The 15,205-nt window shown below is 41.0% G+C and overlaps 1 protein-coding gene across 3 annotated transcripts; it reads left to right on the forward strand.

Annotated features, from left to right (window-relative positions):
* Positions 1 to 1,271: 1,271 nt before the first annotated feature.
* Positions 1,272 to 11,155, forward strand: LOC139765355 (uncharacterized). 3 transcript variants are annotated; one of them, XR_011716643.1, is made up of 3 exons: positions 1,272 to 1,339; positions 2,951 to 3,103; positions 9,160 to 11,139. XR_011716643.1 is itself a non-coding variant. In XM_071692737.1 (2 exons), the coding sequence occupies exon 1, from the start codon at positions 1,381 to 1,383 to the stop codon at positions 2,563 to 2,565; it is 1,185 nt and encodes a 394-aa protein (XP_071548838.1). In that variant the 5' UTR covers positions 1,292 to 1,380; the 3' UTR covers positions 2,566 to 3,087; positions 9,160 to 11,155. The 3 variants fall into 3 exon arrangements, 2 of the variants coding, with proteins under 2 accessions (XP_071548838.1, XP_071548837.1); XM_071692737.1 differs by having other exon boundaries at positions 1,292 to 3,087; positions 9,160 to 11,155; XM_071692736.1 differs by having other exon boundaries at positions 1,292 to 3,103; positions 9,160 to 11,147.
* Positions 11,156 to 15,205: the final 4,050 nt, after the last annotated feature.

The following is a 15,205-nucleotide window of genomic DNA, read 5'->3' on the forward strand; positions in this document are numbered from 1 at the left end:
AGCAGGTTGATGTGTGCTGGCAGCGGGGGAGGTGAGGAGTTCGGGTGGAGTAAGTACATTGGGCAGCAGGTTGATGTGTGCTGGCAGCAAGTGGAAAATCCTGACAAATTCAGACATGTCTTCCTTGCTCAAGAACAGTGCTTTGAGGTAGCAGGCATGCATCCTTCCTTGTAGAGTGAGGAGGTCGGAGGAGTTTGTGGTTGGGATAGGAGAAGCTTGGGTGGCAGACGGAGGTGCAGCAGCAGCAGCGTAGAGGTGAGGGTTTGTACAAGGGGACGAGCTGGAGGTTTTGAGAGATTGTCGCGCCGAGCGGAGTTGCTCATACTTTCGTGGGCATTGCCCAGGTACAGCAACGTGTTGACCTTTACAATCAACACAGGTTGCTGCCGTGATCAATTTCCGCACATTGACTGCATGTCTGGCGCTGATCTTTGCAGCTCTTAGTCTCGTGTCCGTATTGTAGACATTTAAAACCTTGTATATCGAGGTAGTGGTCGGGTTTGTGGTATTTGGCAGGCAGTGAGATCATGGGAAACAAGATTCCCCGGGAGAGTAGGTGATCTGTCTCGGTCCAGTTAGAGTATTGTATTGTAAGTGATCTTGAAATGTTCAGTTGTAAAACGTTGATGACATTAATGTCACTGTTTTCTTGATTTATGGCTTCAGTTATCTCTATGGGGTTAAGTGACAAGATAGATGCATCAATATTATCAGCACTATCGATGCATGAAGGGGGTGGTCGTAAGCTTGGATAGGATCTTATCTGGATCGCTATCCTTGCTTAAACATATTTTATATAGATATTTATTAATAGGGGATTCAATAACCCTACTGGGATGGACCTCAGTGGTCTTAAATACAATCGTTAGTAATTCGAACGTGTAAAGGTGGAGGGGGACTGTCGGTTTTAATCAATTTTAAAGGAATGTCAGGAGGCAGGATGATGGCATCAATGTCTTAATGCCGAGGGACCACAAGCCCACACCAGGGAGGACCCTACATTATCACAGGAGGCTGGGCGGGAGTGGTAAGAATGTGAGGGTCTCAACCCCGTTAGGTGAGAACAGGTCCACAACAAGCCTCCGCTCCTCAGGAAGTAATTTTCCTGAATGGGGTGGGGAAGCTGGCCTAGAAATTGGTCAAGCCTGACGGTCGAGACATGTTGGAAGATGGAGGATAAAAAAGATACAAAAAAGCACGAGAGAAATGGACTGGAGGCAACGTAGGGTGGAGAGTGAGTTGGCTTTATATCCCACACTCTAGCCAAGGTCAGTCTCTCTCTGGTGTTCACTCGCAAAGCATCGTATGGTGTCACGGACGGCAGTTGTGGACTGACAGGGTGAGCTACACTGTGTTATAAACGTGTTATGGTGATACAGCATGGAGGGACAACCAGGGCCATATTCTCCGTGCAGCGAAACCTCCTCAAACAGTTTTGACAACAGGAGACAAAAGGTCATAAACACAGAAGAAAAACCCTTCAAATGTCCTGAGTGTCAGAAAAGCTTTACGAAATATGTCTATCTTCATAGGCACATGAAAGTACATACTTTTGAGAAGACATATCAGTGTAAAGAATGCCAGAGTACCTTCTCCCGTAAATACAACTTAGTGTTGCACATGAAAGTTCACATTAGACAAAAGCAATATCAGTGTTCAGAGTGTCAAAAGTATTTTTCTAAAAAATGTGATTTAAAAACACACTTGAGAATCCATACTGGTGAGAACCCATACCAATGTTCAGAATGTCAAAAAAGTTTCTCTATTAAAAGTCATTTAGTGAAACACCTGAGAGTTCACACGGGCGAGAAGCCATACCAATGTTCAGAATGTCAAGAAACATTTTCTCAGAAAAGTAGTTTAGTGACACACCTGAGAGTTCACACAGGCGAGAAGCCATACCAATGTTCAGAATGTCAAAAAAGTTTCTCTATTAAAAGTCATTTAGTGAAACACCTGAGAGTTCACACGGGCGAGAAGCCATACCAATGTTCAGAATGTCAAGAAACATTTTCTCAGAAAAGTAGTTTAGTGACACACCTGAGAGTTCACACAGGCGAGAAGCCGTACCAATGTTCAGAATGTCAAAAAAGTTTTTCTATTAAAAGTCATTTAGTGAAACACCTGAGAGTTCACACAAGCGAGAAGCCATACCAATGTTCAGAATGTCTAGAAACATTTTCTCAGAAAAGTAGTTTAGTGACACACCTGAGAGTTCACACAGGCGAGAAGCCGTACCAATGTTCAGAATGTCAAAAAAGTTTCTCTATTAAAAATAATTTAGTGACACACCTGAGAGTTCACACAGGCGAGAAGCCATACCAATGTTCAGAATGTCAAAAAAGTTTCTCTATTAAAAGTAATTTAGTGAAACACCTGAGAGTTCACACGGGCGAGAAGCCATACCAATGTTCAGAATGTCAAAAAAGTTTCTCTATTAAAAGTCATTTAGTGGCACACCTGAGAGTTCACACGGGCGAGAAGCCATACCAATGTTCAGAATGTCAAGAAACATTTTCTCACAGAAGTAGTTTAGTGAGACACGTGAGAGTTCACACAGGCTAGAAGCCATACCAATGTTCAGAATGTCAAAAACAATTCTATAACAGAGGTAATTTAGTAAAACGTCTGAGAGTTCACACAGGCGAGAAGCCAAACAAGTAAAAAGAATATCAAAAAAACCTTTTTTGCTATAAGTACTTCAGTGACACATCGAGAGGTTACACAAGCGAGGAACCATAATAGTGTTCAGAATGTCAAGAAACTCTCCCTGGTAAAAGCACTTTAGTCAGACACCTGAGAGTTCACAAGGCGAGAAGCCATACCGGTGTTCAGAATGTCAAAAACAATTTTCTTGAAGAGGTGATTAAGGAAAACATCGGAGAGTTCACACAGGGTAGAAACCATTCTTATGTTCAGAATGTCCTAAATGTTTCTCCCGAAAAAGCAGTATAGTAAAACGCACGGAAGTTGAACGCATCCCAGATCTCATGTGGTGAGAAGAACCGGCCACGACCCGCGTGTACTGGAGCGACTCATGACGTCACACCCATCTTTCTCAAGATCACAGAGGACCTCACCAGGGAGGTCAGGCGCCACACAGGTGAGACCCCACACTGATAAACAAATGATATTGTTTCATCTCTGGTATTATACTAGTATTTCTGTAAAATGATATTACTATATATATATATATATATATATATATATATATATATATATATATATATATATATATATATATATATATATATTTTTTTTTTTTTTTTATTATACTTTGTCGCTGTCTCCCGCGTTTGCGAGGTAGCGCAAGGAAACAGACGAAAGAAATGGCCCAACCCCCCCCCCCCATACACATGTATATACATACGTCCACACACGCAAATATACATACCTACACAGCTTTCCATGGTTTACCCCAGACGCTTCACATGCCCTGCTTCAATCCACTGACAGCACGTCAACCCCGGTATACCACATCGCTCCAATTCACTCTATTCCTTGCCCTCCTTTCACCCTCCTGCATGTTCAGGCCCCGATCACACAAAATCTTTTTCACTCCATCTTTCCACCTCCAATTTGGTCTCCCTCTTCTCCTTGTTCCCTCCACCTCCGACACATATATCCTCTTGGTCAATCTTTCCTCACTCATCCTCTCCATGTGCCCAAACCACTTCAAAACACCCTCTTCTGCTCTCTCAACCACGCTCTTTTTATTTCCACACATCTCTCTTACCCTTACGTTACTCACTCGATCAAACCACCTCACACCACACATTGTCCTCAAACATCTCATTTCCAGCACATCCATCCTCCTGCGCACAACTCTATCCATAGCCCACGCCTCGCAACCATACAACATTGTTGGAACCACTATTCCTTCAAACATACCCATTTTTGCTTTCCGAGATAATGTTCTCGACTTCCACACATTCTTCAAGGCCCCCAGATTTTCGCCCCCTCCCCCACCCTATGATCCACTTCCGCTTCCATGGTTCCATCCGCTGCCAGATCCACTCCCAGATATCTAAAACACTTCACTTCCTCCAGTTTTTCTCCATTCAAACTCACCTCCCAATTGACTTGACCCTCAACCCTACTGTACCTAATAACCTTGCTCTTATTCACATTTACTCTTAACTTTCTTCTTCCACACACTTTTCCAAACTCAGTCACCAGCTTCTGCAGTTTCTCACATGAATCAGCCACCAGCGCTGTATCATCAGCGAACAACAACTGACTCACTTCCCAAGCTCTCTCATCTCCAACAGACTTCATACTTGCCCCTCTTTCCAAAACTCTTGCATTTACCTCCCTAACAACCCCATCCATAAACAAATTAAACAACCATGGAGACATCACACACCCCTGCCGCAAACCTACATTCACTGAGAACCAATCACTTTCCTCTCTTCCTACACGTACACATGCCTTACATCCTCGATAAAAACTTTTCACTGCTTCTAACAACTTTCCTCCCACACCATATATTCTTAATACCTTCCACAGAGCATCTCTATCAACTCTATCATATGCCTTCTCCAGATCCATAAATGCTACATACAAATCCATTTGCTTTTCTAAGTATTTCTCACATACATTCTTCAAAGCAAACACCTGATCCACACATCCTCTACCACTTCTGAAACCACACTGCTCTTCCCCAATCTGATGCTCTGTACATGCCTTCACCCTCTCAATCAATACCCTCCCATATAATTTACCAGGAATACTCAACAAACTTATACCTCTGTAATTTGAGCACTCACTCTTATCCCCTTTGCCTTTGTACAATGGCACTATGCACGCATTCCGCCAATCCTCAGGCACCTCACCATGAGTCATACATACATTAAATAACCTTACCAACCAGTCAACAATACAGTCACCCCCTTTTTTAATAAATTCCACTGCAATACCATCCAAACCTGCTGCCTTGCCGGCTTTCATCTTCCGCAAAGCTTTCACTACCTCTTCTCTGTTTACCAAATCATTTTCCCTAACCCTCTCACTTTGCACACCACCTCGACCAAAACACCCTATATCTGCCACTCTGTCATCAAACACATTCAACAAACCTTCAAAATACTCACTCCATCTCCTTCTCACATCACCACTACTTGTTATCACCTCCCCACTTGCGCCCTTCACTGAAGTTCCCATTTGCTCCCTTGTCTTACGCACTTTATTTACCTCCTTCCAGAACATCTTTTTATTCTCCCTAAAATTTAATGATACTCTCTCACCCCAACTCTCATTTGCCCTTTTTTTCACCTCTTGCACCTTTCTCTTGACCTCCTGTCTCTTTCTTTTATACATCTCCCTCTCAATTGCATTTTTTCCCTGCAAAAATCGTCCAAATGCCTCTCTCTTCTCTTTCACTAATACTCTTACTTCTTCATCCCACCACTCACTACCCTTTCTAATCAACCCACCTCCCACTCTTCTCATGCCACAAGCATCTTTTGCGCAATCCATCACTGATTCCCTAAATACATCCCATTCCTCCCCCACTCCCCTTACTTCCATTGTTCTCACCTTTTTCCATTCTGTACTCAGTCTCTCCTGGTACTTCCTCACACAGGTCTCCTTCTCAAGCTCACTTACTCTCACCACCCTCTTCACCCCAACATTCACTCTTCTTTTCTGAAAACCCATACAAATCTTCACCTTAGCCTCCACAAGATAATGATCAGACATCCCTCCAGTTGCACCTCTCAGCACATTAACATCCAAAAGTCTCTCTTTCGCACGCCTGTCAATTAACACGTAATCCAATAACGCTCTCTGGCCATCTCTCCTACTTACATAAGTATACTTATGTATATCTCGCTTTTTAAACCAGGTATTCCCAATCATCAGTCCTTTTTCAGCACATAAATCTACAAGCTCTTCACCATTTCCATTTACAACACTGAACACCCCATGTATACCAATTATTCCCTCAACTGCCACATTACTCACCTTTGCATTCAAATCACCCATCACTATGACCCGGTCTCGTGCATCAAAACCACTAACACACTCATTCAGCTGCTCCCAATACACTTGCCTCTCTTGATCTTTCTTCTCATGCCCAGGTGCATATGCACCAATAATCACCCACCTCTCTCCATCAACTTTCAGTTTTACCCATATTAATCGAGAATTTACTTTCTTACACTCTATCACATACTCCCACAACTCCTGTTTCAGGAGTATTGCTACTCCTTCCCTTGCTCTTGTCCTCTCACTAACCCCTAACTTTACTCCCCAGACATTCCCAAACCACTCTTCCCCTTTACCCTTGAGCTTCGTTTCACTCAGAGCCAAAACATCCAGGTTCCTTTCCTCAAACATACTACCTATCTCTCCTTTTTTCACATCTTGGTTACATCCACACACATTTAGGCACCCCACTCTGAGCCTTCGAGGAGGATGAGCACTCCCCGCGTGACTCCTTCTTCTGTTTCCCATTTTAGAAAGTTGATACAAGGAGGGGAGGATTTCTGGCCCCCCGCTCCCGTCCCCTCTAGTCGCTTTCTACGACACGCGAGGAATACGTGGGAAGTATTCTTTCACCCCTATCCCCAGGGATAATATACATATATATATACATACACACACACACACACACACACACACACACATACGCACATATACACACACACACGCATACATGTATATACATATGAGAAATGTAAGAAACAATTTAGAAAACTGAAACTTCTAGCTTGAAATATATATATATATATATATATATATATATATATATATATATATATATATATATATATATATATATATATATATATATATATATATATATATATATATATATATATATATATTCTTTCTTTCAAATTATTCGCTATTTCCCGCGTTAGCAAGGTAGCGTTAAGAACAAAGGACTGGGCCTCTGAGGGAATATCCTCACCTGGCCCCCTTCTCTGTTCCTTCTTTTGGAAAATTAAAAAAGAAAAAAAAAAAACAAGAGGGGAGGATTTCCAGCCCCCCGCTCCCTTCCCTTTTAGTCGCCTTCTACGACACGCAGGGAATACGTGGGAAGTATATATATATATATATATATATATATATATATATATATATATATATATATATATATATATATATATATATATATATATATATATATATATATATATATATATATATCCCTGGGGATAGGGGAGAAAGAATACTTCCCACGTATTCCCTGCGTGTCGTAGAAGGCGAGTAAAAGGGGAGGGAGCGGGGGGCTGGAAATCCTCCCCTCTCACTTTTTTTTTTTTTTTTTTTTTTTTTTCCAAAAGAGGGAACAGAGAAGGGGCCCAGGTGAGGATATTCCCTCAAGGGCCCAGTCCTCTGTTCTCAACGCTACCTCGCTAATGCGGGAAATGGCGAATAGTATGAAAGAAAAAAGATATATATATATATATATATATATATATATATATTAGAATGTTTGGATGAAAAAAATCGTCATTTTCTAATGTTTGCATCGGTTTATGAATATGTTTGTTCTATCTCTGGGATTGATTTTTAATATTAATACCTATACGAGAAAACTGTCTAGAAAAATACAAAGGTATTATCAGGGATATGTAGTCCAACTGTATTATAGAGTATATTACAAAACTACATAACATAAGAACATGAGAAGTAAGGACATTGCCCGAGCTAGGCAGGTCCTGAGTCTGTCCACACTGCCTGTACCCATAAACACATCCAACCTTCGTTTAAAGCTAACTAAAGAACTAACTTCAACTAGTGTACTTGACAGCTTGTTCCATAAATCTACTACCCTATTCCTGAACCAATATCTACCCACATCCGACCTGAATCTATCTAAATCCATTATTTTTGGTCCTACCCAGTGGCGTCATTCTAAGACCTTTATTCATGTTACCTCTATGTATGGTCTTCACCTATTCAAAAACTTCATTCACATCCCCTCGAGACCTTCTCCTCTTAAATGACTGCAAATTCAGCCTTTTTGACTTTTCTTCATAAGTGAGGTTTCTAATTCCAGGAATCACTTATGTTATTCACATTTGTGCTCTCTCTCTCTCTCTCTCTCTCTCTCTCTCTCTCTCTCTCTCTCTCTCTCTCTCTCTCTCTCTCTCTCTCTCTCTCTCTCTCTCTCTCTCTAATGATCATTATTAACTGCATAGTATGGAGCCCAAAACTAAACCGCATGATTCAAATGTGAGTCTCACCAATTCAAGATAATGTTGTAATAATACTCTAGGAGTTTCATTGCTAACAGTCCCATTAATGAACCCAAACATACTATTAGCCTTATTACACACTTTAATACATTGTTGCCGCGGCTTAAGATCCTCGCTCACTCCACCTGAAGTACGTGGAATTGTTGACCTGAGGAACATGTAATGGCAGACATGAAAATACACACACACACACACACACACACACGCACACACACACACACGCACACACACACGTACAAATTCTCTCTACTTCTCTCTTTTCATTTCTCGTATCTTTTATTTCTTGCATTATACACAATAACTACTCCTATATTTGTGCTCTTTACTCGTATATTTCAATAAGGTAAATTAAAGCTTAAGTCCATGTGATATGTTCGTAAATTGTAATGAGATCTTTTTCCCCTCTGTGTCTGTTGGACTCGAGGAAAGTAAAACCATTCCTCATTATTGACAATAGTGTTTTAGGGTTAAGTAAGCAATGGTTTCATCAATATAGACTTTGGTAAAGAGAAATTGATATTAAATCTAAGAAGTTCATGATCAGGCAAATAAATGATCCTCGCCCTCTTAGCAAAATCTAATATATCATTTACATTATATGGCCAGATTCTTTTTCCTTTAACGTAGCTGAGATGCCCCTACCCTCAAAAACTTTCATGGAATTAATAAAACTTTGTAGATAGTAACGTTTTCCAAGTTGCTGAGGGTGATTCTTATTGAAAGAAATTCGGTTTAGCCATGATAAATTCCCTTATGGCCATCTTACCAAGATCATGATGTTTTCTTTAATGAATTACAATTCATCCCACCATCAAGTTTAAGACTAAATGGAAACACAAAGGCAAATCACCCTTCCTTGATGTGGTGATAATTAGGTATGTTGATTAGTTATTCTTTAAGATGTACAGGAAGCCTACCAGTGCTCAGAGTTATATTCATTATTTTTCAGGATGTGGGAAAACAGGATCCCAGCTGCAGGTGTGGTGTGCAGGACCGTCTGGTGTGTGAGGGACACACTACCTATGTGTGAGTTGTGATGTGTGAAGGAACGCCATGCCCAAGCAGAGATACGGAACTCAGCCTCCTCCTCCCGGTACAAGCTTGCAGTGTGTGGGACATAGTACTACCTGCCACCTCTGGTATGTGAGGAACAGAGTACCTCAGTGCCAGTGCAATACTGCTGAGTGTGAGATGAAATGGCTTAGTGTCAGATGTGGTGTGTGATGAGACAGCGCCCCAGTGTCAGTGTAGGTGTGGTGTTACACCATCCTAGTGCCTTGTGGGTGTCTGGTAACACAGTACCCCAGTGTCGGTGTAGGTGTGGTGTTACACCGTCCTAGTGCCTTGTGGGTGTCTGGTAACACAGTACCCCAGTGTCAGTGTAGGTGTGGTGTTACACCATCCTAGTGCCTTGTGGGTGTCTGGTAACACAGTACCCCAGTGTCAGTGTAGGTGTGGTGGTACAGCGCTCAAGTGCCAATACTACCTTCCTTCATCACCTACGTACACTACTCACTGCCGACCTACAAGACCTTCCTTCACTACAGTGAGGTGTCTGGTGACATCAGTGTTAGTGTAGGTGTGGTATGGTGGTACAGGACCCTCAGGTGTGGTGTGTGGTGAGACAATACCACAGATTTAGTGTATGTGTGGTGCCACAGGACCAATTGTACCATCCACGATGAGTGCGGAATACAGGAGCCCAGTGCCTGGTCCAGTGTGTGGGAGGTACACTGCCTCACTCCCACGTCTGGTCCAGTGTGTGGGAGGTACACTGCCTCACTCCCAGGTCTGGTCTAGTGTGTGGGAGGTACACTGCCTCACTCCCAGGTCTGGTCTAGTGTGTGGGAGGTACACTGCCTCACTCCCAGGTCTGGTCTAGTGTGTGGGAGGTACACTGCCTCACTCCCACGTCTGGTCTAGTGTGTGGGAGGTACACTGCCTCACTCCCAGGTCTGGTCTAGTGTGTGGGAGGTACACTGCCTCACTCCCACGTCTGGTCTAGTGTGTGGGAGGTACACTGCCTCACTCCCAGGTCTGGTCTAGTGTGTGGGAGGTACACTGCCTCACTCCCACGTCTGGTCTATAGTAACACAAGTGTCACCCTCTTGCTCACATATGATCATCTCTGGTCTGCGTCTTATGTAACTTTATGTCCACAACCTTTTGATCAAATATATACATTACGGCCTCAGTAAACTGTACCATAGATTACTTGATTTGTAAAAATTCTCACTATAGAAATATCAATTTTTTTTTTTTTAAAAGTATTGATTTACCGTGTTTATTGTATTAGTGATATGTTACCAAAGAAATAAATTACCTTTTAATCAATCTTTTCTTTTTTTTTTTTTACTTGCCTGATCAGTAGTGTATGTCATTTCACTTGCATCTCCATATGAAAGCAACAACAGGACACATGTTATTTTCATTGAAAATTAACTCTACATGGTGGTAAGTACAGACGTACAGTACAGTACATGAAGAGCCTCAACATTAAGCCAGGAGAGCTTAGCTGCAAGCAAATGTGACGAAACTCCTGAAGGAAAGTGACTTTTCCCTAAAATAATCTCACTGTAACAGGTAAGTTGTCTGTTTATTGCCATGTGTAGAAAACCTTAATACTTATGTGTGGTGGTAACGAGTGGCAACAGTTTGCAGTTTGTCGTCGCTGCACCTAATACTAATATTGAAGTGTGCATTGTTTTACTGTCATTGGTTCATGACATAAAGTATTGTTAATGTTCGAAGGCTACGTAACTAAATGTCAGAGTCTGAGAAAGTATCTGGAGAAGATATTATGTGATTGCTATTTCTGAATCTTGGTTTGATATAAAATAGATAGACTTCTTTGCCCAATACGCAATTCCAGGGTATAATTCTTAATAAAAACATGGTAAATAATGTAGGCAGTAATGTTTGGTCTTTGTTAAAGATCATCTTAATCTTGTGATGAATAAAATGTACCTGATGGGAATGTCGATTTCATTTTGCATAGATTAAAGATGAACTTCGTAAGAAAATAACAGTAGCACAAACACCAGAGAAAGGCGACGGATTTTATGATCAGTTTGCAGAAATTTGTGATGAACAAGATTCTGTCGTAAATGACTTAAGTACAAGGTTGGGGCCAATGTCTCTTTCCACCAGCTTCGGGTGGGGATCCACGTAGATTTGCTTGATATTTCCATAATCTAATTAGTTGAGAAACCTGCTCAAGACGTTGATAATGGTGAAGATTGAGGTAAGTTTGTTACAATTTAATAAATGTTATTTCTTTTATAAAAAGAAAGATTATTGTCTGGATATCCATAGAAAAATCATCTCAGTGATTGTATGGGTGAAGTGTACATACATGTATAGGTGGAGGCCAGTATAGAGCGCACAGTGGGTGAAATACATCAACATAGTGACGGGGGAAGGCTCAGCCACCCCAAGGGTACACTTCCTTCAGAGGCGGGTCTAGGATATATTAATTACAGTATACTAAGCAATACTGATAGTAACATAGATAACAACGTTTGTGTAACACAAAGCAGGTATAACACGACATACAGTATACTGATAGTAACATAGATAACAACGTTTGTGTAACACAAAGCAGGTATAACACGACATACAGTATACTGATAGTAACATAGATAACAACGTTTGTGTAACACAAAGCAGGTATAACACGACATACAGTATACTGATAGTAACATAGATAACAACGTTTGTGTAACACAAAGCAGGTATAACACGACATACGGTATACTGATAGTAACATAGATAACAACGTTTGTGTAATACGTAAATCATAAAGTATACTGATGGTAACATAGATAACAACGTTTGTGTAATGCAAAGCAGGTTGTTCATCACCTCAGCTGTTCATTATGTGTTGTTCATCATCTCAGCTATCCTTTACGTGTTGTTCATCATTTCAGCTGTTCATTACGTGTTGTTCATCATCTCAGCTGTTCATTACGTGTTGTTTATCATGTCAGCTGTTCATTACGTGTTGTTCATTATATTAGCTGTTCATTACGTGTTGTTCACCCTTTCCGCTGTTCACTACATGTTCTTCATCATCTCAGCAGTTCCTTACATGTTGTTCATCATATCAGCTGTTCATTACGTGTTGTTCATCATATCAGCTGTTCATTACGTGTTGTTTATCATTTCATTTGTTCATTACGTGTTGTTCATCATCTCAGCTATCCATCACGTTTTGTTCATCATTTCAGCTGTTCATTACGTGTTGTTCATTATCTCAGCTGTTCATTACTTGTTGTTCATTATCTCAGCTGTTCATTACATGTTCATCATCTCAGCTGTTCATAACGTGTTGTTCATCATCTCAGCTGTCATTACGTGTTGTTCATCATCTCAGCTGCTTATTACGTTTTTGTCATCATCTCAGCTGTTCATTAAGTGTTGTTCATTTGTTCATCATCTCAGCTGTTCATTACGTGTTCTTCATCAATTTAGCTGTTCATTACGTGTTGTTCATCCTTTCAGCTGTTCATTACATGTTGTTCATCATCTCAGCTGTTCATCACGTGTTGTTTATCGTCTCGGCTGTTCATTACGTGTTGTTCATCATCTCAGCTGTTCATTACGAATTGTTCATCACCTCAGCTGTTCGTTACGTGTTGTTCATCATCTCAGCTGTTCATTACGTGTTATTCATCATCTCAGCTGTTCATTACGTGTTATTCATCATCTCAGCTGTTCATTACGTGTTGTTCATCATATCAGCTGTTCATTACGTGTTGTTCATCATCTCAGCTGTTCATTACGTGTTATTCATCATCTCAGCTGCTCATTCCACTTTGTTCATCATCTCAGCTGTTCATTACGTGTTGTTCGTTATCTCAGCTATCCATTACGTGTTGTTCATCATTTCAGCTCTTCATTTCGTGTTGTTCATCATCTCAGCTGTTCGTTACGTGTTGTTCATTATCTCAATTGTTCATTACGTGTTGTTCATCAATTTACTGTTCGTGTTGTTCATCCTTTCAGCTGTTCATTACATGTTGTTCATCATCTCAGCTGTTCATTACGTGTTGTTCATCATCTCCGCTGTTCATTACGTGTTGTTCATCATCTCAGCTGTTCATTACGTGTTGTTTATCATCTCAGCTGTTCATTGCGTGTTGTTCATCCTTTCAGCTGTTCATTACATGTTCATCATCTCAGCTGTTCATTACGTGTTGTTCATCATCTCAGCTGTTCTTTACGTATTGGTCATCATCTCAGCTGTTGATTACGCGTTGTTCATCAACTCAGCTGTTCATTACGTGTTGTTCATCATCTCAGCTGTTCATTACGTGTTGTTCATCATCTCAGCTGTTCTTTACGTATTGGTCATCATCTCAGCTGTTGGTTACGTGTTGTTCATCATCTCAGGTGCTCATTACGTGTTGTTCATCGTCTCAGCTGTTCATTACGTGTTGTTCATCATCTCGGCTGTTCATTACGTGTTGTTCATCATTTCAGCTGTTCATTACGTGTTCATCCTTTCAGCTGTTCATTACATGTTGTTCATCATCTCAGCTGTTCATTACGTGTTGTTCATCATCTCAGCTGTTTATTACGTGTTGTTCATCATCTCAGCTGCTCATTACGTTTGTTCATCATCTCAGCTGTTCATTATGTGTTGTTCATCATCTCACCTGTTCATTACGTGTTGCTCATCAACCCAGCTGTTCATTACTGTTGTTCATCATCTCAGCTGTTCATTACGTGTTGTTCATCATCTCAGCTGTTATTACGTGCTGTTCATCATCTCAGCTGTTTATTACATGTTGTTCATCATATCAGCTGTTCATTACGTGTTGTTCTTCATCTCAGCTGCTCATTGCGTGTTGTTCATCATCTCAGCTGTTCATTACGTGTTGTTTATCGTCTCAGCTGTTCATTACGTGTTATTCATCATCTCGGCTGCTTATTACTTGTTGTTCATCTCAGCTGTTCATTACGTGTAGTTCACATGTTGTTCATTACGTGTTGTTTATCATCTCAGCTGTTCATCACGTGTTGTTCATCATCTCAGCTGCTCATCACGTTTTGGTCATCATCTCAGCTGTTCATTACGTGTTGTTCATCTTCTCAGCTGTTCATCACGTGTTGTTCATCGTCTCAGCTGTTCATTACGTGTTGGTCATCATCCCAGCTGTTCATTACGTGTTGTTCATCATCTGGGCTGCTGATGACGTGTTGTTCATCATCTCGGCTGTTCATTACGTGTTGTGGTGGCTCCGTTTTCTAAAAGTATTTTTGTAAAGGAAAGAAAAAAGTGAGACTGAATACGACTGGAAATGTGGCACATTTTAAGACATTGAAGCGACACTCGTCACCTGTACGGATAAAATGCATTAGACCTTTCCTGTAATTTGACAGCTAGTCTGTAGCCTGATACAAGAGGAATTTCTAGATAACCAGTTTATTTATTAGCATTAATTCTGTTGAATCTGTTTCACCAGAAGATATTCATTCCCTTTAGTTGTTGGCAGGCGCTGTGCTCCCAGCAGAATACTCTGGGCTAAAATCTCTGACCATTTCACTGAATCTTCCCCGGTGGCTGACTGTCTCAGCTGAAGAGGCTCAGTTCTCTTGCTCTTGGAGAAGTTTTACTTACTACTCAAAGGAAAAAGTGGAGACGAGAAAGTCACTGTGGCCAGAGGAAGAAACAAAAGTGCTAAGTGCTTCTGCAGAGGAAGAAGGAGACTACTGTACCCGCTCTTCCTCCTCCTGAAAACCATCTCTAACCTTATCATATCGTGACTTTTTCCCTATTAAGTGTATAATCTTGGAACATGAGAACCACCCAATACCTTATCCAGTGACAGCAGCATATTGGGATCGCTCCCCAGTAATTCAATTGGTAAGGCTTAGGAGGGAGGTATTCAGCAAAAATATGTCTCTTTATATTAAAGAACATTACTTTCATTATATGAAAATGAGATAAACTGGAAGTTTCGTGTCTTAATGTACCTGGACCATGGACG

The sequence above is a fragment of the Panulirus ornatus genome, chromosome 54, assembly GCF_036320965.1.
Source record: "Panulirus ornatus isolate Po-2019 chromosome 54, ASM3632096v1, whole genome shotgun sequence".
NCBI lineage: Eukaryota > Metazoa > Arthropoda > Malacostraca > Decapoda > Palinuridae > Panulirus > Panulirus ornatus.